At 39.5% G+C, this 26,783-nt stretch overlaps 1 protein-coding gene across 2 annotated transcripts in view; it reads left to right on the top strand.

The window, feature by feature from the left end:
- The window catches only part of LOC131678974 (protein yellow-like), a 342,660-nt gene that overhangs the window by 303,525 nt on the left and 12,352 nt on the right, over positions 1 to 26,783 (top strand). For both annotated transcript variants that reach the window (XM_058959470.1, XM_058959469.1), the window contains exon 2: positions 10,086 to 10,988. In XM_058959470.1, the coding sequence (XP_058815453.1) occupies positions 10,703 to 10,988 (286 nt within the window). In that variant the 5' untranslated portion in view covers positions 10,086 to 10,702. The remainder of the gene's footprint in view (positions 1 to 10,085; positions 10,989 to 26,783) is intronic.

Raw genomic sequence — 26,783 nt, 5'->3', positions numbered from 1 at the left:
TTCGTTTCACTTGTCTTCTGATGGTTCTGTACCCCAGGCCAGGAATCGAGCAAAGCATGTCGATGAAGAAAGTTCCGTTTTGCGTCGAACCTTGGATAAATGGCTCTACATTGATCTTATTGACGCATAAGTTCACAAATTCCAATAATTTTTTTCGTACAACTTAGGCAAAGGAGCGTAGTCGTACACAATGCTCAGGCACATAGTCCGTAAGTTGGACGGAAAAAATGGTTTGTGTACCTGTATCCCTGTCTGCAAACATGCAAGAGTTCTTCAGCCTAAGGTAACCGAAACATATCGTTCAGCAATGTAAAGTCAGTGATGAAGGTTGACAACTCAAATAATCGTAATACACGTTCACAAAAAAAATCAAAACTTTTTTCGTAAATAGTTGAAAGTAATTGTGTGTACCGAAAAAATATATTCAATTTATTCGCTAATCTAAATATCAGCCAAGCTTTCATTGTTGTAGTCTACCTCATTTGTTTCGATTGATTATGCCGAATACTTTTAAAAGTCACCTGTTATTTATTGTACAACGTGATAGATGTTGAGATGTACAGTTGCATTATATTCTACCATTACTATTTATGTAAACTACAAAACATTGTGCTTAGTAGAATGTGCGAACAATCAAACACATCGATTCCCTAAAATGTATATAAACCCTTTTCAAGTTGCTGCCTAGATATAGAAATTGACATCAATGCAAGTCAAGTCATTTGTATCAACAAACATGCGAAACTATGGCTAGCTGGCCATGAGATATAACTTTATGCAACAAGCTTTCACACTGTGACAATCGATCGATTATGAATGGTCAATTATGCTAGCAGGTGTTCATAGTCTTATTTGCAAAAAATGAGATAAACGTTCACCTGTTTTACTTTTTCCGAAATAAAACTTACTCTCAAAGACTTATTTCAAATTTTCATTTTACTATAACGTGATACATGTGTTACGAAAGATTATATATCCAATTTTGACCACAATCAAACCCCTCTCGCAGGTTGATGGGATTGACGGTATTGTAAACATCATCAAGCCACAATAGATTCAATAGAGTTATCTAAATATAAGGACCTTCGCTCTTTTTAGTTTTTATTTGCACCAAGTTCTATCCTAGAGGTTAATTAGTTCTCATGTTAATAATCCACCAAACATTATGACTACTGAGGATTTGATTTATATAAGAAGCCCGCTCCAAGATGTTGATTACAATACGCCTCGATAGTGGTGTGTCGAGGAGGCCGGGAGGGCTGATATGAGCCTTTTATCTGTTCTATACCTTTCCTCTAATTACCAGCTCATAACCAACAATCAACCAGTAACAAATAGATAATTGAGAAAGGATGTGCTATGTGTGGTGATTGGCTATTCAAGTATTAGTAGTGTTTGAAGTACAAATCTATGTCTCATGTGATGATCATAACTTCAGCTGTATCTTGTACCTATCTAATCTATTACGTCTCTCATATATTGTTTTTTATTTCTTCTTTTCGAGTCCTATACTGCCATTCTACACCCGTCTTCAGCTGGGTCAACAAAGATGGTGATAGTGAACGTCTTAACACTCACACATTCTCAAACGCGGTCTCAGCGGGAACCTACAAAAATGCCATCGTGCACGCGATTACGACTCGGTCACGTCCGAAAGTCTATCCTTGATCCTAGAAGCCTAGGTCCATGCCTTCGGCTGGACCAATTAAGAAAATACGCCCATACCTATTAGACAACACGTCTCATGGCGACATGACCGGGAACCCTATCGATATAAACGATCCCACTCTCTGCCAGAATTCTAACCGCGCACTGAAAATTTAATATCAGACTCACGGTTCGCGAAACCATTCAAGAACACACGTTACAAAATCACGTCAGCGCACAAACGTTAGAGCCCCTCGCGATTTTCCAAGCAACCTACGAACTCGCAAACATGATTACACCCCGGTGATAAGGTGAAAATCTCAGCACTCATAAACTTACCAACACGATCTCGAGCGTCAACCTACAAACTCCCGCGCTCGCGCCATCATGAATCGGGATCGTCCGGAAGTCTCTATCCTCGGTACAAACAATCTAATTAATTAATAAAAAAAATAATAAAATTGAAAAATAACTCCCATATCCACTAGACAAAACGTTCCATGGCGACATGACCGGAAACTCTAGTGATATGGGGTAACTCTCTCTCTCTCTCTCTCTCTCTCTCTCTCTCTCTCTCTGTCAGAATGTGATCCGTACACCGAAAACTAAAAATCAGAATGACGATCCGCGAATATATGAAGCGCCGCAGGGTTTCAAAATCGAATTTATACACGCGAAGTCACATACACGCGAGCACACGCGACAAACACGTCAACATACGAACGCTTAAGCCCTTCGCGATCATCTACGCACACCTATGCCCGAGATCGCGTAAACTTGATAACACTCCGGCAATTGTGTGAACGTTTTAGTACTTACGACGTTACAAACGCGGTCTCAAACGCGAACCCGCAAACGCGCGCGATCATGAATCGGTCACGTCCGGAAATCTTTAGCCTTCATTCTAGCAATTTAGGTCCAGTTCAGTTGGACCAATCAAAAAAAAAATAAAGCTCATACCCACTAGACCACGCGTTCTACGGCGACATGAATGGGAATTCTAATGATATGTAAGAACCCACTTTCTTCTGGAATCTGAACCGTACACCAAAAATCAAAAATTAAGTATCAGATTCACGGTCCGCGCGCGATCATTCTAGAACACACGCGAATATGCGAAAGGCACACGGTTATAAAATAGAATTTATACACGCGAAGTTCATACACGTTAGCACACGCGACATACAAACGCGCACGCGACATACAAACGCACACGCGGTCGAGCACGTTAACGTACAAATGTTCGAGCCCTTCGCGATGATACACGCGATCGCGAGCCCCTACGCCCGCACATACCTGAACCGTACAATGAATATCACATTCAGAATCACGGCCCGCTACAATTGGCCTAATGCAGTGTTTTTTTGGGCGACATTGCCTGTCTCGTCTGCAAATTGTAGTATGTGATTCTGACGGGGAGCCCTTCCGAGAACCTAGCTCTACAGCTCCAGTAGGACAACTCTCGAAAAAAAAAAAAAAAAAATTTGACCACAATCAAACCGTTTTCACGTAGTACTCAAAGCTGTAGTGTTGCCGATAGACATGTAAACAAACATGTTTTTACAAAAAACTTTCGGGCAGGAAATTATGGTTCCAGCTTTGTTTTTAACGAAACCATAAAATAGGAAAGCTTCGAATACTTATCATGAAGGGATCAAGGTATGTTGAGTGTGTTCTATTATTTAGTAACGGAGATAACTGACCCAGAATACTGCAGTGTCAGAGAGACCCATACTGCGGTGATCTGCACTGATATTTGAATTTTTGGGACAGGAAATCTTTGTAACGGATGAATATTTTGAATCGATGAATGTTTCTAAATGTTTCTTGCACTTCATTTTAGGTAAAATGAACGCAATTCAAATTGCCGAAATCGAGGAAAACGTGAAAGAATACAGATGCGGTATTATCACAAAACCCATTGAAGTGGTCCGTTAAGCAAGCCGACAGAGTACAGGGTGCCCGAGTACCCAAAGATTGAAATGCTCCTAACTATGGCTTCCTTTAATCGATTTGGACACTTTTAGATGTTTTGGATTCAGGTACTCGTCTACTTTTCGATTCTGTTAAATTGAACCGGATGAATGCATCTAGTTCTTGGTAATCCGGATTTTGCGGAGTAATGGTCCAGTACAAGGGTATGATTGGTAAATTTTGATAGTGTCCCGATCAGAAACACATAACAGAAATATTTCAAAACTATTTCTCGCGTTGTTACTTGTTATAAATTTCTGTAATTTTAACTACTAACGAGACTTAATTTATAACACAATATGTTACAAAAATAGTGTTCTGTTATAATCTTGTTATTTCATTCTGATCGGGGTCCTAGCAAAATGAGTATCAAAACTCTTCAAATTGTCCCGGAAGTCTATTATTTATTGTTACGGGACCATACGTTATTTTGACAAAGCATTTGCTGAATTTTCAGCAAAAAGAATCTGTCCAGTGGTTGAAATTAAATTGCTGAGCTTTCAGCATTTTGATTTGCTGAATCTTCATCCCAAAATTTTGATGTGTAAATTGTTCTACACTAAGGAGCAGAGGTTAAAATATTCGCTCATTCTCACGACAAGCAGTTTATCCTTAGTAGGCACGGACCCAACTTTTCACCTTTCAAGAAATTGCGAAATTTTGCTGACAATGCAGTATGGAAGCGTGATAATTTCGCAGCTTCGAACCACGTGATAAATTAAGTTCAAGAAAAACCATTAATATATTACATTATAAAATTTATTTCGCCACATTATTGCAGTATTTTCATTCTAAGGATCTGTATCTACTCATTTTTGTGAATTTTTGCGAAACCATTAGTTATTCGGCAGTTTTGCATTAGGCGCGAAAATATCATCTCATATTATACCGCGAAAAGATGAGATCCAATGCTGTCTTGTCGAGCAAAGTTTGAGAGCAAACAATGTTACATCGTATGTTTGGTTTTTTATTGCTGGTCGAAGTGAAATATCGCCTTATTCTGTTCACGAATGCGAAAATTGTAAACTCTGCTAAGGAGAAATATAACAATGTTCTTTCTTGATTTGTGAAGTTATTCAGAATTCGAGCCCTATTGGATCAATCGAGCACTCTAAAAGAATTTTGCTGAGTCTTCTTCTTCTTTCTAATAGATACTTTCGTGATTCATTAAGCGGTTACGGCGGATAAAAATAAGTAGAAGTCACATATCGTCCTGAAACGTTAAGAATTCGCAATTAGGCTATTTTAACCGTATACCCGTATTAAACAATAAAATAAACCACTGTTTTTTGAAACCCATCTACAGATTGCAATGTTTTGAACTATTAGATACAATCCGTATCTGCGGATCGGAAAGTGAAACATCACAGCATTTGCTCTGCGAATGTAGTGCATTGATGCAACGCAGAATTAGAATCCTCGGTAAAGGGACACTGGAGCCTTTTGATATTTGGACTGCAAATCCCAAACAGGTAATAAAGTCATCCGAAGTGTAGTGCCTAGCTGGGAAGAATGTGTATCTCAATAAAGAATCATTCATCAATTAGGTTCTTTACTGACTCGGTTAACCTCACTTTTATTGACAGTTCGCTTGTACTGTTTACATGAACTTAGAAAAATTTGTGGACGACTAGATTCGCTCGAAGCAAATCGCAAAGAAATTTTCTAAGTCAATGTAAACAGTACAAGCGAACTGTCAAAAATGAACACTCAGTTCGTTTGTGACGTCACCGTAAAGTATTCAATAGTGATATGTCATAGTTGATAATACACTTAGATTAAGGAAGGGGCATACCACAATAGATCTAAATGTTGATCGCAGTGGTCCGTCTTCAACAAAAAAAAACTATTAGTAAAATTCGAATTAGTACCCTGGAAACCAGTGTTAATAATGCTCGTTTGACACCTGCGGTGTCTCCCCCAAGTCTGATGGACGAATTGACCGTCGTTTCAAATAAAACTGCTATCTCAGGTTCGCAGCATAATCAAGTGGCAAAAGATAGATGGCGCACACTTGGGTCGAAAAGAGTGTGGCGCTCCGACTGGTCAGAATATGACTTACGTAAACAGCGTCGTATTAAACAACAAAAAGAGAAAGATAAAGCTGCAAAGAGTAAAAATCGAAAGAAAAACAGGGTACAAGATACAGCAATATCAACAGTAATAACAATAACAACTACAACAACAAAGATAGCAAGTGCAATAAGAACAGGAACCGCAATAAGTACAACAATAACAATAATCACAACTACAACCAAAATAGAAACAACAATAGCAACAAAAACAACAGCTACAAGTCCAATAATACCAACAACTTCAAAAGAAACAGGCACAACATAAACAATAACGAGCACAACGGAAACAGAAACAACAACATTAACAGCAGTAACAACAACAGCAACAATAATAGAATAAGCAACTGCAACAGAAACAGTAACTACAACAGCAACAACAGAAATAACAACAACCACAATGAAAACAGAAACAGAAGTTACAGCAACAACAACAACAGCAACTGCAATAGAAATAACAATGGTCTTAACAACAATCACCATAACAATCAACATCATTGTTCATCTTGCTCCTAAGAACGTTCGTGTTTTCGCCAATTTTAACACACTACTCAGAGGCAGACCAGGACAAACATGACGCAGCTGGTAACAGTACAATAGTTTTGGACAATATTTTTACGCATAACGAATCACAACCAACTTCTTCGAAAGCCACTGAAATTTTGGTTTACTGTCAAAATTTTAATAGAATTAGGAGCGCCGTAAAGATGAACGAAATCCATAAGAATATATTAGGCCCCTCATTTTCGATAATTCTAGGTACCGAAACAAGTTGGAATGAGGATGTAAAAAGTGGAGGTTTTGGTAGTGACTATAATGTTTTTAGAGATGATCGTGATTTACGACTAACCCAAAGAATGTCAGGCGGAGGAGTTCTCATCGCAGTTTCAACTATATTTAATTCCGATCTTATTGTTTCACCAAAATTCAAAGAATTTGAACATGTATGGGTTAAAGCACATATCGCTGATGAAATCCACATTTTTGCCTCAGTGTACTTTCCACCGGATCTAGCTTGCAAATCAACATATGAGATTTTCTTTCAAGCAGCTGAAGAAATAATCTCTAATTTTCCTCCAGAATTTAAAGTTCATATTTATGGTGATTTTAATCAGCGCAACTTAGATTTTATTCCTGACTCTGAAAATGAGAGCATTCTACTTCCTGTCATTGGTTAAAACGAAACATTACAATATATGTTTGAGAAAATTGCATTGCTAGGACTCAATCAAATAAACCATATAAAAAATCAACACAATCGTTATTAACAAACATTAACGAAGATTTCTGTGTTGATGAATCTCATTCTCCCTTATGGAAAAATGAAACGTTTCACACAGCAATAGAATTCTCTATTTTTGTGCACAAGAGTCACAATTCCATTGATTATGACTTCGAGGACGTCTTCGATTATAGAAAAGCAATTTATGAAAATATTAAATATAAATTAAGCAGTGCTATTTGGCAGTCCTTTTTAAAGAATCAACAGAACATTGAATGTGCAGTGGAGATCTTTTATAATATTTTATGGCAAATAATACAGGAGGAAGTTCCACTCTCGAAAAAACGACGAAATCATGCATCCAAAAATCCAGTTTGGTTCAACAAGGAAGTTATTAATTTGAAAAATCGGAAGCAAAAAGCTCACAAAATTTACAGGAAACATAATAATCAGGATAATTTGGAAAAAAAATACCTCAACATTCGTGACCAACTAACTTTGGCTATTTCTTCGGCACTAACTGTATATAATGCAAAAACTGAAAATGAGAGTAAGTCATGCCCAAAAAACTTTTTTAATTACATCAAAACTAAGTTGAATTCATGCAACTTTCCATCAAAAATGTCTTTAGATGGGAAAGGTTGAAACTTCAAAAGATATTTGTAATCTTTTCGCAACATTTTTTCAAGAAACTTATTCTAACTATTCAGACAATGATCGTGACTTTGAATATTTTTCTTATTTTCCTGATCATTCAAGGGATGTTGGTGTCAGTCACATCAATGTTCAAGATATCTTGTCTGGTCTCAATGATCTAGATGCCACTAAAGGCTCAGGACCTGATGGAATTCCACCTGCTTTCATAAAGAATTTAGCAACTGAGCTCACGTCACCTTTATTCTGGCTGTTCAATAAGTCACTAGAATCTGATATTTTCCCAAAAGATTGAAAAAAATCTTTTTTAATACCTATTTATAAATCGGGTAAAAAATCTGATATTCGCAATTATCGTGGAATTGCCATTCTGTCTTGCTTTCCCAAACTTTTCGAATCCATCATAAATAAAAACATTTTTAACCAAGTCAAACATAAAATAAATTCACAACATGGGTTTTTAAAGGCTGTGCAACTACTACAAACCTTTTAGAATTTGTTGATTACTCGATAAAAGCCATGGATAAAGGAAATCATATAGAAGCTCTTTACACTGACTTCAGCAAAGCTTTCGATAAACTGGACATTCCCATGTTAATATTCAAACTTGAAAAATTGGGAATCGAGATGAGACTCCTCAATTGGATTAAGTCGTATTTAACAGATCGCCAGCAAATAGTAAAGTTCTATGAGATGAAATCTGTTATAATTAAAGTTACTTCGGGGGTTCCTCAAGGTTCACACTTAGGATCTCTTGTTTTCATTTTATATGTCAACGACATCTCTCTTATTTAAAAAAAAAAACAAAAAATTCTCATATATGCGGATGATATGAAGCTATTTTTAGAAATTAGAAATAATAATGACTATAATGTTTTTCACAATGAAACACAAATCTTTTATAAATGGTGTTGTAAATGTATACTGGAATTAAATGTTAAAAAATAGAAATTTGTTCGCGTTAGGTCATCACCGTACAGATTATGCCAAATTCGGACCACTAAACCAGATAATGGCTGTGTAGAACGAGCATTGTGAAAGTATTGACCTCACCATGCCCCGAACAAGTTTAAAACAGTTTTTCAACTCTTTGCAGCATCATAGTACATAGGAATAGTATATAAGCAATTAATATTTGTATAATGTAGTCTACAATTGATTGACGAATAAATAAGTGAATAGTTTGCACCATGAATCAAAATCAATTTTTCAAGAGCCCGGAACTCAACAACATTTAAGAATATTTTAAATAGTCGGCCAAAATCCATGCGATAATCATAGTAAAATATGAAATAGAAAATAACTTTCAGTCTTTTAATACACAATTTGAAAAAAAAAAAGATTTTATATGTATTTTTGCCCACTGCACCTTCAAATCGTTTTTCGAGTTCTCAAAGTTATCTTTCGGTTACTCGCATGCAGTTTAAGCTTTATTATATAATTTACGATTGACGTTATGATAGAAATCGGATCATAGTTGGTTATTTCTGTTTTCGCCAGGACGAACCACAGTTCAGTTTGGCCTTATTAGTTGCAACACCTTCATTTTGTTATCGTCTATAAAACCACTTAGAACGTCGTCATAAATTCTACAATCAAAAATACGTGCTTTTAAAGAACAAATTTTTTATCCCACCTACAAAATTCTTAGGAAGTCAAAAAAATCTCATGAGATTTCACCAAATCACAAATATTTTTTTATAATTGTGAAAATCATATATTTGTTTTCCAACATGCTTCAATTTAGAATTTGGGCAAGCTAGCCTAATTAAATTCTACCAATGTTGAAACTCCAATTGCATTTCCAAATAAATTGTTATTGAAATATTATTTGTTAGAATCATCCCTTCTGTTCAAATTCCGGAGCCCTTCTACAACTCCGGGCCCGGGGGGAAACACATCGTCCCCCTACCCTCTCGGCGGCCCTGAGTGTAGTCGGTGCTACACTTATTCAAACTTGGTTGTAATAAGCTTATTTATTTTTGCATCATATCAGTGTTGATCCTGGGACAAACGAAAACGCTTGTAGATATCAGTGATATGCTCAGCCAGATTACTACAGCTATCTATTATCCATAGTCAAACAGGTATAATTTTCATATTAATTTATTAGATTACACTAATTCATTGGATTCGAACGGATCAGTAAATCAGACCCTGGCGCCGGTGCTAACCTTCGCTCCAAATTGATCGTTTTCAAACGACCGTAACCTCATGCATGACACGATAACAAATAGTTGTTTATAGTGGGATATCTACCTATACACTGTACACATAAGCTATCGCCACCTTCACGCAACCCAATCGACTATCTCGCGATGCTGATGGCTTTATAGCTTGACAAGAACCGCCATCGAATCGGAGGGAACCTGTCGAAGAGTTGTACGCTTGTGAATTGAAAAAAAACCCTCTGTTGAAGCAGACGCGAAACCCCAAAAACGTGAACCAGCGATTGGCAGAAAAAAGCGGTTAACCTTATGCATACACTTTTTGTTCCTTTCTTCCTCTATCCATAGCCGTCGTTCCAAGCTGCGCTGACAGTCCACAGTCCACGAGAGCCGCCGCCAGTCGCCGGATTGAGTGCTTGGTATTCTAGGCACAACCACAGGCGAGCCACTCGATCGATCAACCAACCGACCGACCTGCATCTCAGCCAGCGTTAGTCTATTCCAGTGCTTCTCGGTGTGAACATCGAACAACCGCCTGGTCCGAACGAGATTTTTTTTTCTCTGCTAACCTCGCCGAACCGCTTGCGCTTGTTGGCCAAAAATCTTCCCGTTTCAGTTTTGCGAATGCCAACCAACCGCGGATAGACCACCAATCACAGTGTGGGAATCGACGAAGAAAAGTGTTTATTGCGCAAAAGCAATTAGTGTTGTTACCTGCAGTCAATTGTGATCAAGTTTAGATTCGGTACGGAGTGCTCTCTGTCTCTTTCTCTAGTTGTACCGTACCGCGGAGGTGTGGGTTAATAGTGAAGGCGCGCTTGAACGATATTCATTAGAAGGTGAGGTTCCGTGGTGACCTAATGTTTGCGCGGTACAGGTCATTTGAATGCCAATCTTAGCCACGTGGTGAATCATACTGGTACCTAGCGTGAATATAGGAAACAGGAAAAACAACAGTTTCGAAGATGAGTGTAAGCAGTTTACTGCGGGTTGTGCTACTGGTTTTCACACTAACCGCGGGACTTCGGCCCGTGATCTGCAATGACAACCTGCGGGTAGCTTATCAGTGGAATCAGATCGATTTTGAGTTTCCCAGCGAGAAGGAGCGGGCGGACGCCATCCGTTCGGGAGACTACATCACGGAGAATGTGATTCCTGTCGGGCTGGAAGTGTACAAAAAGCGACTATTTCTTACGTTACCACGGTGGAAAACTGGAATTCCCGCTTCGCTGGCTTATATCAACATAAACGGTGAGTGTTTGGTCTATAGTTTTTTTTCCTATTTCAAATTAGAATAACTAGGTATAGTGTTGAATTTGTTGTATTGATTATTACGGTGCGGTACATTTAACTTTCTACATAGCCCAATTCAACCTGATGGCTGATAACTCGCTAAATGGCGGGCAGGCCCCAAATCAAGATTTTGATTCGGAAGGCGCTCAAAAATATTGTAAAAAACTTTTAATTCTGATGATCCGAGATAGTCACTAGAAAACAGAATGAAAGTTTTATAAAGTTCTTAGTGAATCTAATCTAATTCTCTGTCTGAAGTACTATAGTAATTCGAAGAATTATTGATTTTAAATGTGATTTAAATTATTCATGTACAAGTTTAACTTTACTCTAAATTCAACAACGGATATAGTATAATTTAGAGTATTTATCCGATCAGAACATAGAAATTTTATAACCATATTTCGTGTTGCTAGTTATTATAATTTTCTGTTATTTTAACTACTAACGAGACCTAATTTATAACACGATATGTTATGAAAATTGCTTTCTGGTACAATCTTGTTATTTCATTCTGGTCGGGTATAGGCTAACCAAATATGAAAATCAGAGATGGCGCTAGAATAAGCAAGGTATTCTAGACTACTCGTTTACGACGCTAAATCGGAATGAGTAGAAAAATATCCAGAGAATGCGGGAACGAAGAGAATATTGTAATTTGCTTTAAATCTTCTAATCTGGCAAGCAATTTGTAGATGCGGAGAAATGGTTCAACTCTGTTTTCTTACCACTATTACCAATTCTGTGGCATCGCGCTAACACCGGTTTATGATGTTTTCAATTTAAATGAAACTAAATTCAAGAGTGGACCTGGCCTAGCGGATCAGAGTGTAAGGCGATGAACCCATGAGTCGATTGTCGTATATTCGAGCCCACTACAGGAAGGATTCTTTGTGTTGAGTAGGATTGTAGTACTCAATATGTCCGGCAACATTGTCAGATAAGTGAGAACAAATATCTTATTTAATTTTAGATTCTTTTACTCGTCCTAATTTTTTATGTAAATAATCCTTTATATATCACTGAACTTACCAATAAAAAATATAGCAGGCTGATTTTCCTTCAGAAGAATCACTATATCCCTGGAACAATGGCAAAAAGCAGACCAATTAGTTTCTAAGTCCTACTCAATAACAATGATTTATTTACAAAGCAAGAATAAGAAATTTGTTCTATACACTTTAAACCATTGGGACAGGATGAGATTATCTAGACTAATCAAATCATGGATTTAAATAAATGAAGTTTCTCGGATTTCCAGTATATTTTTTCGACAATTCTCCTACTGGAGCTGTATCACTCACTACAATTGCAGACGAGACGGCTTAAGGCAAATTGCAGCGGGCCGTGATTCTGATTGTGATATTGAGTGTACAGTACAGATGTCGTTGGCACTTTATAACCACGTGGAATGAGCGTTTGTTTGTGTACGCTTGAGACCGCGTTTATCAGATTATAAGTGTTATAGCGTTCACTAAATCATCGGAGGGTTGTTGTATTTGCAAAATCTTAGGCCTAGTTGTGCGTGAATGATCGCGATTGTATGTTCGTTTTTGTGTATCATCGCGAAGGGCTCGAACGTATATATGTTAAAATATCGCGTGGGCGTTTGTATGTCACATTGGCTTATACACTTAGCTTGTATAAATTCGATTTTATAACCTTATGTTCATTCGCACATTCGCGTGTGTTTTCGGATGAGCACGCGGACCGTGAATCTTATACTTAATTTTCGAAGTCTACAGATGCTAGAAGAGAGTGAGTTCTTCATATTACTAAAGTTCCCGGGCATATCTCCATGGAAAGTGTTGTCTAGTGGATATGAGCGTCATCTTTCTGATTGGACTAACTGAAGACATTGACGTAGGCTGTTAGTAACGAAAGTAGGGACGGGCGTTTGTAGGTTCACTCTTGAGACCGCGTTTATAAATAAGTACTAAAAAATTCACAATCACTGAGGTGTTATCCTAATTGCGAGATTATGTGCCTAGGAGTGCGTGGATGATCGCGAAAGACTCGAGCGTTTATATGTTAACATGTTTGTCGCTTGTGCTAGCGTGTATGTAACTTCGCGTGTATAAATTCTATTTTATAACCGTGAATCTGATACTTAATTTTTAGTGTAAGGTTCGGATGCTAGAAGAGAGTAAGTTTTCCCGTATCACTAGAGTTCCCGGTCATGTCGCCTGTTGTTTTGTGAATATGAGAGTCGTTTTGCCTTTCTCATATAGAAAGGTTATGCAATCAGTCTGAAAATCGTCAACCTAATCCCGGCCGGAGGGCCGAGTGTCATATCCCATTCGACTCAATTACTTCAGGTGAGAAAATCTACACATTATAAATCGTTTCGGAGCCTGTAAATTATCGGCTCCGAAAAAACGGCAATTCAGGTTACTGCGGATGACCGAGACCGGAAAAAGTCTGTTTGTGTGTGTATGTTTTAGCATTTCAAAACTTTCAAAAAAAACCTGTACAGGAAATATGTACAAAAACCCTAAACGTCACAGGGAACGGGTTTGGGCTTGCCATCACCCGACCCGCTAAAAGACACTGCTCTTGGCCAGAGCCTGATTCCTCCCCGGCACTATCTTACGGCATTACTTCGGGGAGGCGTTTTTTATATGCATAGCACTCACTCCATTTCAACTACTAAGTAGTTAGTTTCTTCAGTAGGGTTACAGCACCACTCCTCGACACACCACCTGTTCACCACCATCCACACATACCATGGCAGGCGGAGAGCTAGCTGTGGGTCGAGACTTAGTGCTCTTTCCTCACTAAGACAATCTGAGCGGCGACTTCAGATTGTCTAATTTACCGAGACTTTCGGCTCCCTTGTGTCATTCAGCACCGCAGCTCCCTTCTCGTACCTTTCAGCACCGCTTGTTCGCGAACTATTCGGTCTAGTCCCAACGATGGACCTAGCCTACTCCGACGAAGAATACCCCGGCGAGAGAAGTTCTCTCGAAACCGTGCCAAATAGCCAGGTGTCGAGGTCAGTTAGGCGATTTCGATCGAGCAGGGCGTTCGGTTCGCTGATGCCCCGACGACCCGCAACTGGTCGTGTCTCGTCGCGGTCTACTCAGTCTAGTCCCTGACGGTGAATCTAGTTTATGCCGACGGAGAGTTCCCCAGCGAAGGAAGTTCTCCCGATACCGATTCTTCTTTGGTTTCTTTAGTGGTTTAGCACCGCAACTCCTTTAGGCCCTTTGGTTCCCCTCTCGTTCCATTTCGCTCCACTTCATCGATGAGCCATTCAGCTCCCGACTTTACTAAAATCTTGTTTGCGACTACTCGGTCTAGTCCCCGGACAATGGATCTAACCTACTCCGACAGTGAATTCCACGGTGAGAGAGGTTCTCACGAAACCGAGCGGTAGATTTCTCCCAATACCGATGTTCGTTTCAGTGAGCCATTTAGCTCCCCGCTTTGTCCCGATCTACTGGATCTAGTCCCCGGCGGTGGACCTAGCCTACTCAAAGCCAGTAGGTGCTGATGTCCATCCATCGATTCCGGGTGGAGCATAGCTTCCGGTTCACTGGCACCTAAACAACCCGCTGTTAGCTATTCGACGCAGTATACTCGGTCTAATCCCCGACGGTGGGTCTAGTCTACTCACGAGCTACCTGGTAGGGTGTCGAGGTCGGTCCGTCGATTCTGGTGAAGCCTGACGTCCGGTTTACTGGTGCCCCAACGACTCAAACTCGGTGCTACGCCGCGTACTACTCAACAGGTTCCCGGCGGTGGATCTATTCTACACCGGTTGAGAGTTCCACGGCGACTTACTAGCCAATGGTGGTACTTTGTTGGTCCCTTCACCACTTCTTCTGCAGCTCGGAGTGTTGACAGCATCCCAGATATGCTCGTCGTGGCACATCTCTTCAACGATATTGTCAACTGTCACACATACCCAGGCATACCCCTATGAACTTCCTCGAACCTAGGGCATTCAAAGACCTCGTATTCCGGTGTCTCTTGTATGTTCGGACACTTCGGGCAAAGGGATAACGAAGAATGTCCAAACCGATGCAAGTACTCCCGGAAGCATCCATGCCCGGACAAAAACTGCGTCAAATGGAAGTTTACCTCTCCATGCTTCCTATGCATCCTAGTCGACACATTTGTGATGAGTCGATGGATCCGCCTTCCTTTCTCCGCGTTGTCCCACTCCTGCTGCCATTTAGCCAACGAGCCAGCTCGGACCAGTCTCCTTGCTTTACGTACATTTCTCCGCTGGTAGCGTTCCACATCCTCAGCCGGAGTGATGCAGATGTGGATCATCACGGTGATAACGTATTCTGCCTCCTACGATATTGTTCTATAAGCACTCGCGACTCGTACAACCATCAGCCGGAATGCCCTGCTCAGCTTTTCACAGTTCCGCTTGGTTTTCAGCGCAGCACCCCAGACAGGAACCCCGTATCGGAGTGTCGATGACGAAACAGTAGATAGCAGACGGATCGTACTGCTTCTCGGTCCGCCGACGTTTGGAATTATTCTCGCTATTGCGTTCGTTGCCTTCGCAGACATAGTCGACGTGATTATTGAGCTCAACCGGTCGTCGATTATTACTCCCAATTGCTTCAGTGCACGCTTCGAAGCAATCATGTGCGCTCCGACGTCGATGTGCAATTCCGGCTTGTGGTGAGCTATTTGCAGCTTAACCCCGTTTATCCAACTCTCGATCGCGTCTATTGTCTCCGTCAGCGACACCTCCACATCTTCAAGTATCTCATCCATCACCGTTAACATTCTGGCAGTCGCGCTAGTACAGTGAGTGCACGCTGCTCTGAGAATCTAGCGAAATCGTCTTAGAGCTGGCGCTCGTACAGTGAGCCATTTGCGCGAGTTCCGGAGGGTCCGCGAAACCCACAATCCCCGCAGTGTTAAGACCCCATCGTACATCCCGTTCCAAAGAGTTGGACAGAGAATGAAGCCCTTAGGAACGCCCGCTGTGAGTGTAACTCGCATTGATTTCTGCCCTTTGCTCATCTCGTACCGCAGCACTCTGCTCTGGAAGTAGCTCTTCCGGATCTAACATAGATAGTCGGGAACCCTCATTATGTGCAGTGCTACAGCAATTGTTTCCCAGCTAGCGCTGTTAAATGCAATCTTCACATTTATCGTGACCACAGCGCAGTATCGATCTCCTCTTCGCTTCTATTTAGATGCCTTGTCAGCACTCTCGAGCTGACCTTCATTTAAAAACTTCTACAGCACCATCCTGAACATGTTCGGATATGCCAGGATCGCAGCTTTCAGCACCACGTTTGGCATTCCATCCGGACCGGGGGCTTTCTTTGATTTCAAGCGCTTCGACGCTTCTGCGAGCTCATCGTTTGTCACTTCCCGATAGTCCGTGTTTGATCATTCTTCTTCGCCGTATTTCGTCGGTGGACAGATAGTTGGATCGTGCTTCGGGAAGAGTCCCTCGACGATTATCTTCAGCTTACCCGGGCACGACTCGGTACACGTCGCGCCAGGGTCTATTTCGCGGCACAGCTCCTTGCTAACTCTGATCTCCCGTTTTAAAACGGTCCTAGTTTCCCAGAACGCTGCCTTGCGTTCTTCTCTCTCTCTGGCTCCGATATTGTTCTCTGAGCTCGCCTTCTAGCTGTGAGATAAGCAGCGCATAGCGTACTAAACGTCTTGTTCCACCAGTAAGCTGGACGCCGTCTATTGCGTGGTTCCAGTTTTTGCGGGATTGTGGCGTCACAAGACGTCACAATACTTCTTATTAAGTCAGCTGTTTCGATACAAATCTTCATCCATACATGGCTACAGCTAACAAATATTTCCCTTCTCGGTATTGTACAGCCCTTTGAGGAGATGCTCCATTCTCTCCAAACAGCTCAAAACGAATGATAATAGGAACAAATCTGTAGCGGACTTATATTTAAAACTTTTCATTATTTATGGGTACGGTTGGTGCACCATATTGACGGCTCTGACCGAGATAAGCTGATAATTTTCACCATTTCCGAATAGTTTTCAAGAGAGAGACTTTTCAAAACACAGTTTTTTCTTTATTAATGCATGTTATACAAATTTTATTTTACTCAATACGAAAAACAAGCTTTATAAAACTATAGCTCAAACCCTGGTTAACAACTTTGTCGAAGACTAGCTACGAGTTTTCAAAAAATAGTTATAACGATTTTAAAACTTATGGCTCAATCCAAATGCACAAATTCATTATTTTTTCCAACACTGCCAGTGCACCACCGACATCGACATTTTAAATAAATGAGAATGAATTTATCGCAGAGACTTGGTAACTTTGCATGGAGTGTTCAGAATTAATTGCGGAATAACGTAGACGTAGTCAGAAAGTGAAAAGAAGAGGAGGGGGCTTGTGTGCGTAAATGACTACAAATGTCGCTGCATTGTTCATTGATCGTCGCGTTGATTTAATTTCAGGTGGCGCATGACAGTGATATTCACACAAACAGGTGATCTGAAGTACCGTAGACCGGGGTGACTTTGATCATCGGGGTGACTTTGATCACTCGAAACTTTTTTCGTAGATCGCTTATTAAACCAGAATAGTCTACCGAATCATTTTAGTTTGAAATGATTTTTACTCTAAACTTATGAGATACTGGTTTGTTATGCTTTTTGAGTATTTTGTTCGGATTTTTGGGTACAAAAACTATAAAAAACCGAAATTTGACTTTACCTTAGTTTTACGAAGGTCCATATAGTGTCTATTATTTATGAAACAAATAAATCTCAGATTTGAGCAAGAGTATTAAATTACAAGCGAGATTTTATTTTCCTTTAGAGTGGGATGTACCAAATTTACTTTTAAGAGTTTATTTATTTTAAACGCAATTTTTTGTGAAACTAGCTGGCAATTATTTCAATATGCAATGATTACTTCGAAAAGTGATCAATGTCACCCCGGTTTACGGTACCCGATTACGCAATGCCCGATTGGAAAGTTTCCGCAAGTGTTCGGATTAATTAAATTGCTTATTATTCATTGATAATCGATTTGGTGAAATTTGACATGACATTACCGTATTATTAAGGTGCAAATGTTTTATAGTTGCGTTTTCAGACAAAATTCCTTTACAATGTTCTATGAAATCTGTCTAAGAATATCTCAAAAATTCACGAATGCAGGCATGAATGGAATCTAGAGAATGCTACAGTACCCTCATGTACTCTATACCAGCGGTTCTCAACCTTTTTCGTACCACGGACTACTTAGATATCACACTGGGTTGCTGCGAACCCCCGCAGATAAATATAAATTTTGTATGCTATCAATATGTTATTTTCAATTTGTTGGGAAACAAGATTTGAAATTTCAATATGCACTCGGAAAATATATTTTTCTTCGCGGACCCCCAGCATCGGACCTCATGTTGAGAATCACTGCTCTATACTAATAACTGTGAAGTTTGATATGGTGCTCGGTATTGTGTGGAAGCCCGTTACAATGCCTCCTGGAACCTTATCTAAAAGCAAAACAAAGCTTTGATATCATTCCGTTTGGGAGCTTGACATTCTGTTTCAACCGACTTCGCAGTCAATTCCGTAAGGGCCAATTACAGGGCTAGTTCTACGATGCTACTGATCACCACAAATCCTTCATGGGTGAGTTCCGCATATACGACTAATGGTTTATGAGACCATTACTTTACGCTCAGCACCGCCAAAGCAGGGAGCATTTCTAGGTTGTGCAAAACTAGTTAATATGGCTCCAAATTCAGAAGATTGACATGTATGATTTTTATTTATACTCAGGTTATGCTAAGGCGCACTTCGAGCTACACGTTGTATGAGTATTCAATATGGCTCACATGGCTCTCTGACAGACCCCACGGGATTTCTTTGTACAACCAGAACCGGTTTTCTGACTTGACGTACAAGTATGGTTAATGAATCTTGAACAATTTCCCGATAATTTCCAAATGGTTTTGTTGAAATCGGTCGAAAATGAGAAAACTAGAGCCAAATAATGACCTAAATTTTAAAGTGATAAGTACTTCGAAGACGCAATTTTTTTCGCAAAGCTGCCCAACACCGCCTTTTGGCTGGGTAAGTTCATTAGCTCATAAGTGTAGTTTAAAGTTAGTACATGACCAAATTTCGATTCTACGGTGTACTGCTGTAAAGTAACTTACCAGTAATTTTTATTTTTTGAAAACTAACATGTGTGAAAATTTTCCAAACGTACAAAAGCTCGATCCCTTCTCGATGATGCACGCGATCGCGAAGTCTCTACGCCCGCATATATCTGAACCGTACAATATTTATCACATTTAGAAGCATGCCCCGCTGAAATTTGTCTTAAGCAGTGTTTTAGTGGGCGACATTGCCTGTCTCGTATGCAATTGTAGTGTGTGATTCTGACGGAGAGCCCTTCCGAGAACTCCAGTAGGACAACTCTCGAAAAATAATAATTGTTGTATTTAATACTAGTATACAATTGCTATGTGGCAAGCGTATGTCCATCTGTGTGCGTGTTTGTCTAAGTATTTGTGATAGCTGGGTCATGGAATGAATGCAGAACTGGCGTATATGATAGAATAGTGGGTAATTTATTGTCTCACGAACATTTTGTTCCTTCCTCGTTGTTCCCTTTTTCCGGTGTTAAATTCGTGCATTCGGGAACATCGAATCGGCTTAAATATGGTACGATTAATTTACCGACGCACTTGGATCAACCATACCCGGTCAGCATAATTTGAAAATATTCTAATAGACAATTGTAGTTTATGGCAAATAAATAACATTTGCTGGCATTAAGCCGAATTCAAGTAAATTGGTTGCATGTTACATGGCTCTTTGCTTCTACTTCATTAGTCTGCTTTTGTTGTACTTCTATTAGTTTGCCTTTCCACTACTCATTCCTACCAAAAATAAAATAGATCAATTTTAACGCTTCTACTTAATCTCTTTGCATCTTTTTATCTTTGTTTGGCATGCTATTTTTCCTTTTTTACTATATCTTAAATTAGATTCATATTATCACTCACTTGTAAAATCAATTGCATAGTCTCCCATATACACTCACCTTCTTTCTCATTTCAAACGTACAAACGCTCGTGGCATTCGCGATAACACGCCTGGTCATAAACGCGTACATTTATACACACAAATAAATTTTAATTTATCTAAAAGTGATACTCCTTGAGAATGGTTTCCCAAATTTTCATAAAGATTCGAGCAATAGAGCGAAATATATAGTGCTTTGGAGCGCACGTCGTCTACTCGATAACTTTAAACTCGATCATCTCGAAATGTCCTTTTTTCCAAAAAATGGCTTTTCCGTGATCACGATTGTCGAAAAACTACTCATTAGATCTTCTTCATTTCTTTTTCAATTGTTCGTGATTATTTTTCTTGTATCTCAACTATTCCGTTTTCACGCATAAACTTTTGTTTTGTGGATAAGATTTTCAAGTACAACTTTTAGAGCCTAAAACACCGATTTATTGGGATACCCGTTCCCGCAAACCGCAAAAAATACTATTTATTCAACTAATCGTTAAGGTACCTATACCAACTTATTTTGTTTCAGTTTTAAGGTTTAAGTTGGTCCGCGTACTTCCATCATGATCACCGCAAGCCTTCTAAATAAAAAAGAGTTTCGGGGAAATGGACATAACTCTACCAACTATCATTACATTTTTATAGCGAAATGCCCGTTTTTTGCCCGAAAAATGTGCTATGCTATTTGATGTGATAAAACCATTACTACTATTTGATGTGATAAAACCATTACTACACACCTTTAACAAAATCATACTTTCCTCAACTATTTTCGCAAAAATGTATGTAGCACTTATAAATTCTCAAGCTCAAGAAACTGACCCCTACATTGAAAATTAAGTAGTATCGCGATCTCACAAACATGAAGACACCCCGGTAATTGAGTGAACGTTTTAGCACGTATAAACTCATAAAAGCGGTCTCAAGCGAGGACTTACAAATACATGTGTTCGTGCGATCATGAATCGGTCACGTCCGAAAACCCCTACCTGTTTTCAGAGTACAGACCCTCGGACTTAGTAGCATAGGTCCATGCCTTCAGTTGGACCCTGTCTTCCCATGAATATCGATAAGTTTGCACCTGTGTACAAAATTTCGTGCACGCGTTCAACCTCAAACTTACTTTTCATTTGTGTCCAGGTTCGCTTCGAACACCGAACCCAAGCGAACAATGTGAAAACTTAGGTTTAAACACCGTGTGCGAACACAAGAAAAGCACACACAAAACAGAATGAGTCAACACTAGTGATGATGAGTGATAGAAAGAGAAAACTAGTGTCAAGAACCTGTGTGTACAAACACCGCGTACGTACATGGGGTTCGGTTGTGCAGACGAACATGTGTACGTGTTTTAGTACGCATTAGCGCGTTCGAGTTTGCACACGAAATGTGGGTTTAAGATGAGCACAAAACTAGAGCGAACATAGTGTTCGATGTTCATTTGGGAAGTCTGTTTGGACCAATAAAAAATGAGGCTCATATCCACTAAACAACACGTCTCATAGCCACATAACCAGGGAACTCCAATGATATGGAAATCTTACTCTCTTCTAGCATACAAACGCTTAAGACCTTCACGATCATCTACGCCCTTGACCTCGCAAACAGGATAACGCCCAGGTGATTAAGTGATTTTTTAGCACTAATAAATAATGCTCTGAGTAACTTTTTGGATACCGTTTGGGTCATAGATGTGCAAATTTTTAGCTCGATAGCTGAAACCATATTTTTGAAACCATATTTGTGACGATTGGTAAAATATTCATTTTTTTCTAGCTGCTGTTGGATGTCCCATTTTATGAAATTTTGTTTTGATCTTCTCTTAATGTGTCTAAATTAATGATTCTGAACTCTTTGGTCACTTCACAAGAGTTTTGAGGGATAAATTGAGGCTTCTTTGGTACATAATAAGGGAAAAATAAAAAATTTGTATATAATTCGACCGTCAGCAGTAGGGATGCTTAGAAAATTGAAATTTTGAATAACTTTTTCCACAAGCGATAGATCGTTTCGCGGTTTTCGAGACATTATTTCTTTGCTAAATTTCCAATAAAACTCCTGCATCGCCTTATTTTTAGGAGCCGATGGGCGACTCATAGAAGAACTATTTTGTAAAAGTCGATTTTCCCATGCGAAATCACAGGTAAACTTTAAAGCGTGGGCACAAAAATATAGTTTCACCGATCTAGCATAGAATTTGCACAGTTATTCTAGGACCCAAATAGAACCTAGAAAGTTGCTCGGAGCAAAATTTTATATTTTTCATATAACCGTGTCCCACTCGAATGCCCATGTCCGTGCGATAATGAATCACTTTCGTATATCTTCGGTTCTAGCTGCCTAGGTCCATGCCTTCAGTTGGACCAGTTAAAGAAATGACGCTCATTTTCGCTAGACAACACGTTCCATAGCGACCTGATCGGGAAGCCTAGTGATATGGGGAAACTTACTCTCTTCTAGCATCTGAACCATTCACTAAAAATAAGGTATTAAATTCACGGTCCATGCGCGATCATTCTAGAACACACGCGAATATGGGAATAGACACACGGCTATAAAATCGAATTTATATACGCGAAGTTACATACACGCTAGCACACGCGACATTCAAACGCCCAGCCGATCGAACACGTTAACATACAAACGTTCAAGCCCTTTGCGATGAAACACGTGATCGGAAATTCCCTACGCCTGCACATATCTGAAACGTACAATGAATATTACATTCAGAATCACGTCCCGTTGCAATTCGCCTTAAGGCGTATAGCTGGTGCATAGATCTCAACTTCAGTGAAAATAGCTACCGGTAAACCATTATGGTGCACCAAATCGCTTAATTACATTGTTGCTATTTTTAATCTTGTAATCAATTATAGCTGTATGCTCAAGTGCACAGTTCTAACTAGAGTCATTAGTTATTGGAAAAAATGCTATGAAAGTTGAATCCATTGTTGATACTGGTTTCAAATATATAATAGAAACTTGTTTATTCTCGCTATATCATACCTATAATTAGAAAACACGTCCAATAAAACAAGAAATATATCCAATAGGAATGCTTGCAAAATTCCAACCGGAAAAGGTTCAGAATAATTTATCTCTATCGTGACAATGCATCGATAATGCAAATTATTCATTCACGTTCTCTCGGCAACACTTATCTGTGATCGGTGCCAACCGAAGCACGGAGTTGCTTCAGAGTCACGACTACGTCAGCAATCGCTATTCATCACACTCATCATCATTATCATCTTCCCGATCTTCATTTTTGTTTGCTTACGTCTGCCCGGAATAGCGGAGGTAAAACGACGGGAAATGATCAGCACATAAGTGGAGGCAAATGTATCCGATTTGGCACGTGTAAATAAATGGGGCTAAAGGCGAGGCGTGAGAATTCGATTTTATGGCTCCGCACAGTGCTTGAAATCACGTGACTTTGACGAATGGTTTTTATATTCTGTAGACGAGAAAATTTAAAAGTCTGCACTGAATTATTCAAATGCTAAAACAAATGATAAGTTTAATATGTTTACTGAATTATGCGGTGTTTTTACGTTTCACGCACAGCCACGCACCAACTCACAGACGGGTTAACGCGCTGCCTCGCAACGCACGCATGCTCTCGAAAGAGAAACAGCCCAAGCAAATCGAATTAATTCTTTCCCACGATTAGCGGCTTTTTCGACGGCAATTTGACTTAAACTAGGTACCTCTACCACCGCTACACCAAGCCTAAGCGGATCGTCGTCACTTGATGCCTTGTTGCCGCCGAGTCACGGCACGACACGGCGGTGCAAGGCTTCGAATTTACCACGGTGGGTGTTCGTTATAATTGGCCAAAAATTCGCTAATTCGTGTTGATGAATTGTGAGAAAAAAAAAAGAGTTTGCTCTTATATTTCCGCTATGAGTCATGGAAGAGCGAGCGCAAAATCATTTCAACCATGGAATAGATTTAAACTCTTCGGAATCTGAAACTAAAAACCGGTCACTCTCACTTTCTGTGCGAAACGGGTTGGTATCAGTCAACCGGCGGCGGTACCGATTATTTACACTTGATTAATAGAGTGCTTCGGTGCACCTTTCACGGACAATTCAGTGGTGCCAAATTTACTGATAGGCGTGTCTGTTGCCCTGACACGCGCTGTCTCACAACTCTAATACGGTCTACGATGATTTTAAGACGTTTGTAGGAATCTTGCTTTTAAACAACATTGCACATTTAAGGGTAAGTTCATTGCAGTGCGGAGTCTTGTTGAATTGTTATGATCATTATGAACTTTTTTTTGAATATTGTACAAAGGTTAGCAAGGTAATATGTTTATGAAACAAAATTTCATAAGACTATCGGGTTCTTTATATAGTAAAGACCGCAAATCAAATTGCAATTAAAGTGCAACTAGGAAAAACCTTACTAGAATTTACCGCACCTGTTTTTGCGGCACCCATACTTCAAACCGCAACAGTCTGCTAGTAGAACGTATAAGCTTCAAGAACCTTTCCGCATTAGTCCATGTCCAAGCCATTCCATCTACATACAATCAATTAGAGCTATGTATAGTTTGCTAGTCACCACGCCGATACCCCATCTTAAGCCGGATAGTTCGGCTCAGCTGTTCTATGGCTAACAGAGGTGTAGCTTGCGGCAAACCAACCCTCTCGATTGGCTGTTGCAGCTGCACCCGGATTTTTGTTCCGTACGATGTGAGAACACGAAAAAATTAATTGTTCCTATACCTTTCAACTGACTGGTAGTGGCCTTGTGCACGGATCGATAGTTGTTAACTGTACTATTAAGTAGTTTGTAAGTATCTCAAGATCAAAGTCAAACTACACTACACTTTATATGGCTCAGTTATATGGACCAAGACTTCATTAGTCGGGGAAGGTGCAACATCGCGAAAGATGCTTTGGATGCGGATAATGCGTTGGCTTATGTAGTAGGGAAGATTTAACAGTCATAGAGGTACTAAACAGCACCGTAGCGACAAATTGCAATTTCAATAGACAAAAACTTACTTAATCCACCTAGCAGTGAGACGAGACATTTCTTACAAATATCACTGCAGAACTCATATGATTTAGGCACCCAACTAGAGACGTGATGAACACAAATCAATGACACAAGTAAAATTTAAAAAGAGACAAAATAAAGTTATCAAATTCATAAAATGAGTAGAATTTGATAAATGATTATTATAAAATTTGATAAAATAAATCAATCAAATAAAATTTTCTCATAAATGAAAAATTAGGCAATATTTAAAAATAGTTATGAAATTAATAGAATAAATTAAATTTACTCAAACTAACAAGTTGAATGATTGAAAATAAATGGAAACGAATGGCTGAACATTGGGGCATTGCAAAAAAAAAATTTTTTTGAATTCTCAAAGGCCCCCCCCTCTTATATTGTGACAAATGTCAAAGTAAGCTCAGATGCCAAATTTCACATCATTTGGACAATTTTAGACCCCCGCCCACTTCGCTTGAAATTTTTTGAAATTGGTACTACAGGTCGGACTCGATTATCCGGGGATTCGATTATCCGGGGATTCGATTATCCGTGATTCGATTATCCGGGAAAAATGATTCGATTATCCGGGTGTTTTGAAAAAAATGAAATTTCAACTATAATGTCTTATTATAGTGCTAATTCGATCATTGCAGTCAATAGAACATTTTTTCGGGCAATTGGGGGGTCTAGGGTTAACCTCCTCTCAAATTTTAACCTACCTCAAAAATAGCTTATATATAGATTATTCCGCGCAAAGTGACCTAAAAACACAAAACTTGGAATCGACCTTCATGGATTGGAACCAGTTTTGAAGAAATTGTTCATTTAGAGCCAGTATATAATAACCTAAATTGTTGTGTCGTTTAAACAGCCCCTCAGTCCATGGGAACATTCTTAACCGTTATGTGTCCGACGCGGTACCCGGATACCTTTTTAGATTACAAATAATGAAATTCCGATGTTTTATCCGTAGCTGGAAATTGAAACTTTGTGACATCTTAGAACTTCACTAAGTCAAGCTTTTGGGATAATAATGTTTTTGATATAGTAAGAAGAGAGTGAGGAGGGGCTCCTGATTTTTTTACTACGTCCCAGGCCGACGTGGATACCCGGATACCCTCAAAACTGAAATGCCAATAACTAAGGTAATTTCCAACCGATTTTGATGCTTTTGGGTGTTTTGGATTCAAGAACTCATCTACTTTTAGACTTGGTAAAAATGAATCGGGTTATTTCAACCGGTTCCCGGGAATCCGGATTTCCGGAAGCATGTTCCAGTGTTTGGATACTATTTGTGAATTTCAATGGAATACTAGCAATATTGATATCAAAATTCTTGGCATAGCATCAATAGGCTGTATTTCGTGGTATTGGAACCATTTGGTGATTTCACCCCGGAACGGACATTCCGGAGCAGGTTCTTGTAGGGCCGTGAATGACCATTCCATTCCAATTCCATTTTTCAAACTACCATAGGGTCCCGTAACAATAAATAACAGACTTCCGAGACAATTTGAAGAGTTTTGATATTCATTTTGCTAGGGCATTATTTAAATTTACAAATCATACCCTAGTACTGTAATCCGGAAAATCCGGATTACCAAGAACCAGATCCATTCATCCGGTTCAATGTTACAGAATCCAAAAGTTGACGAGTTCCTGAATCTATAACATCTAAATAGGTGTTATAGGTGTTTTTTGTTGGACACATAACGGTTAATTTTAACAAAT

Source organism: Topomyia yanbarensis, chromosome 2 (genome assembly GCF_030247195.1).
Source record: "Topomyia yanbarensis strain Yona2022 chromosome 2, ASM3024719v1, whole genome shotgun sequence".
Classification (NCBI taxonomy): Eukaryota; Metazoa; Arthropoda; class Insecta; order Diptera; family Culicidae; genus Topomyia; species Topomyia yanbarensis.
Note: the sequence above shows the minus strand (reverse complement) of the source record. Positions and strands in the feature narration are given on the sequence as shown.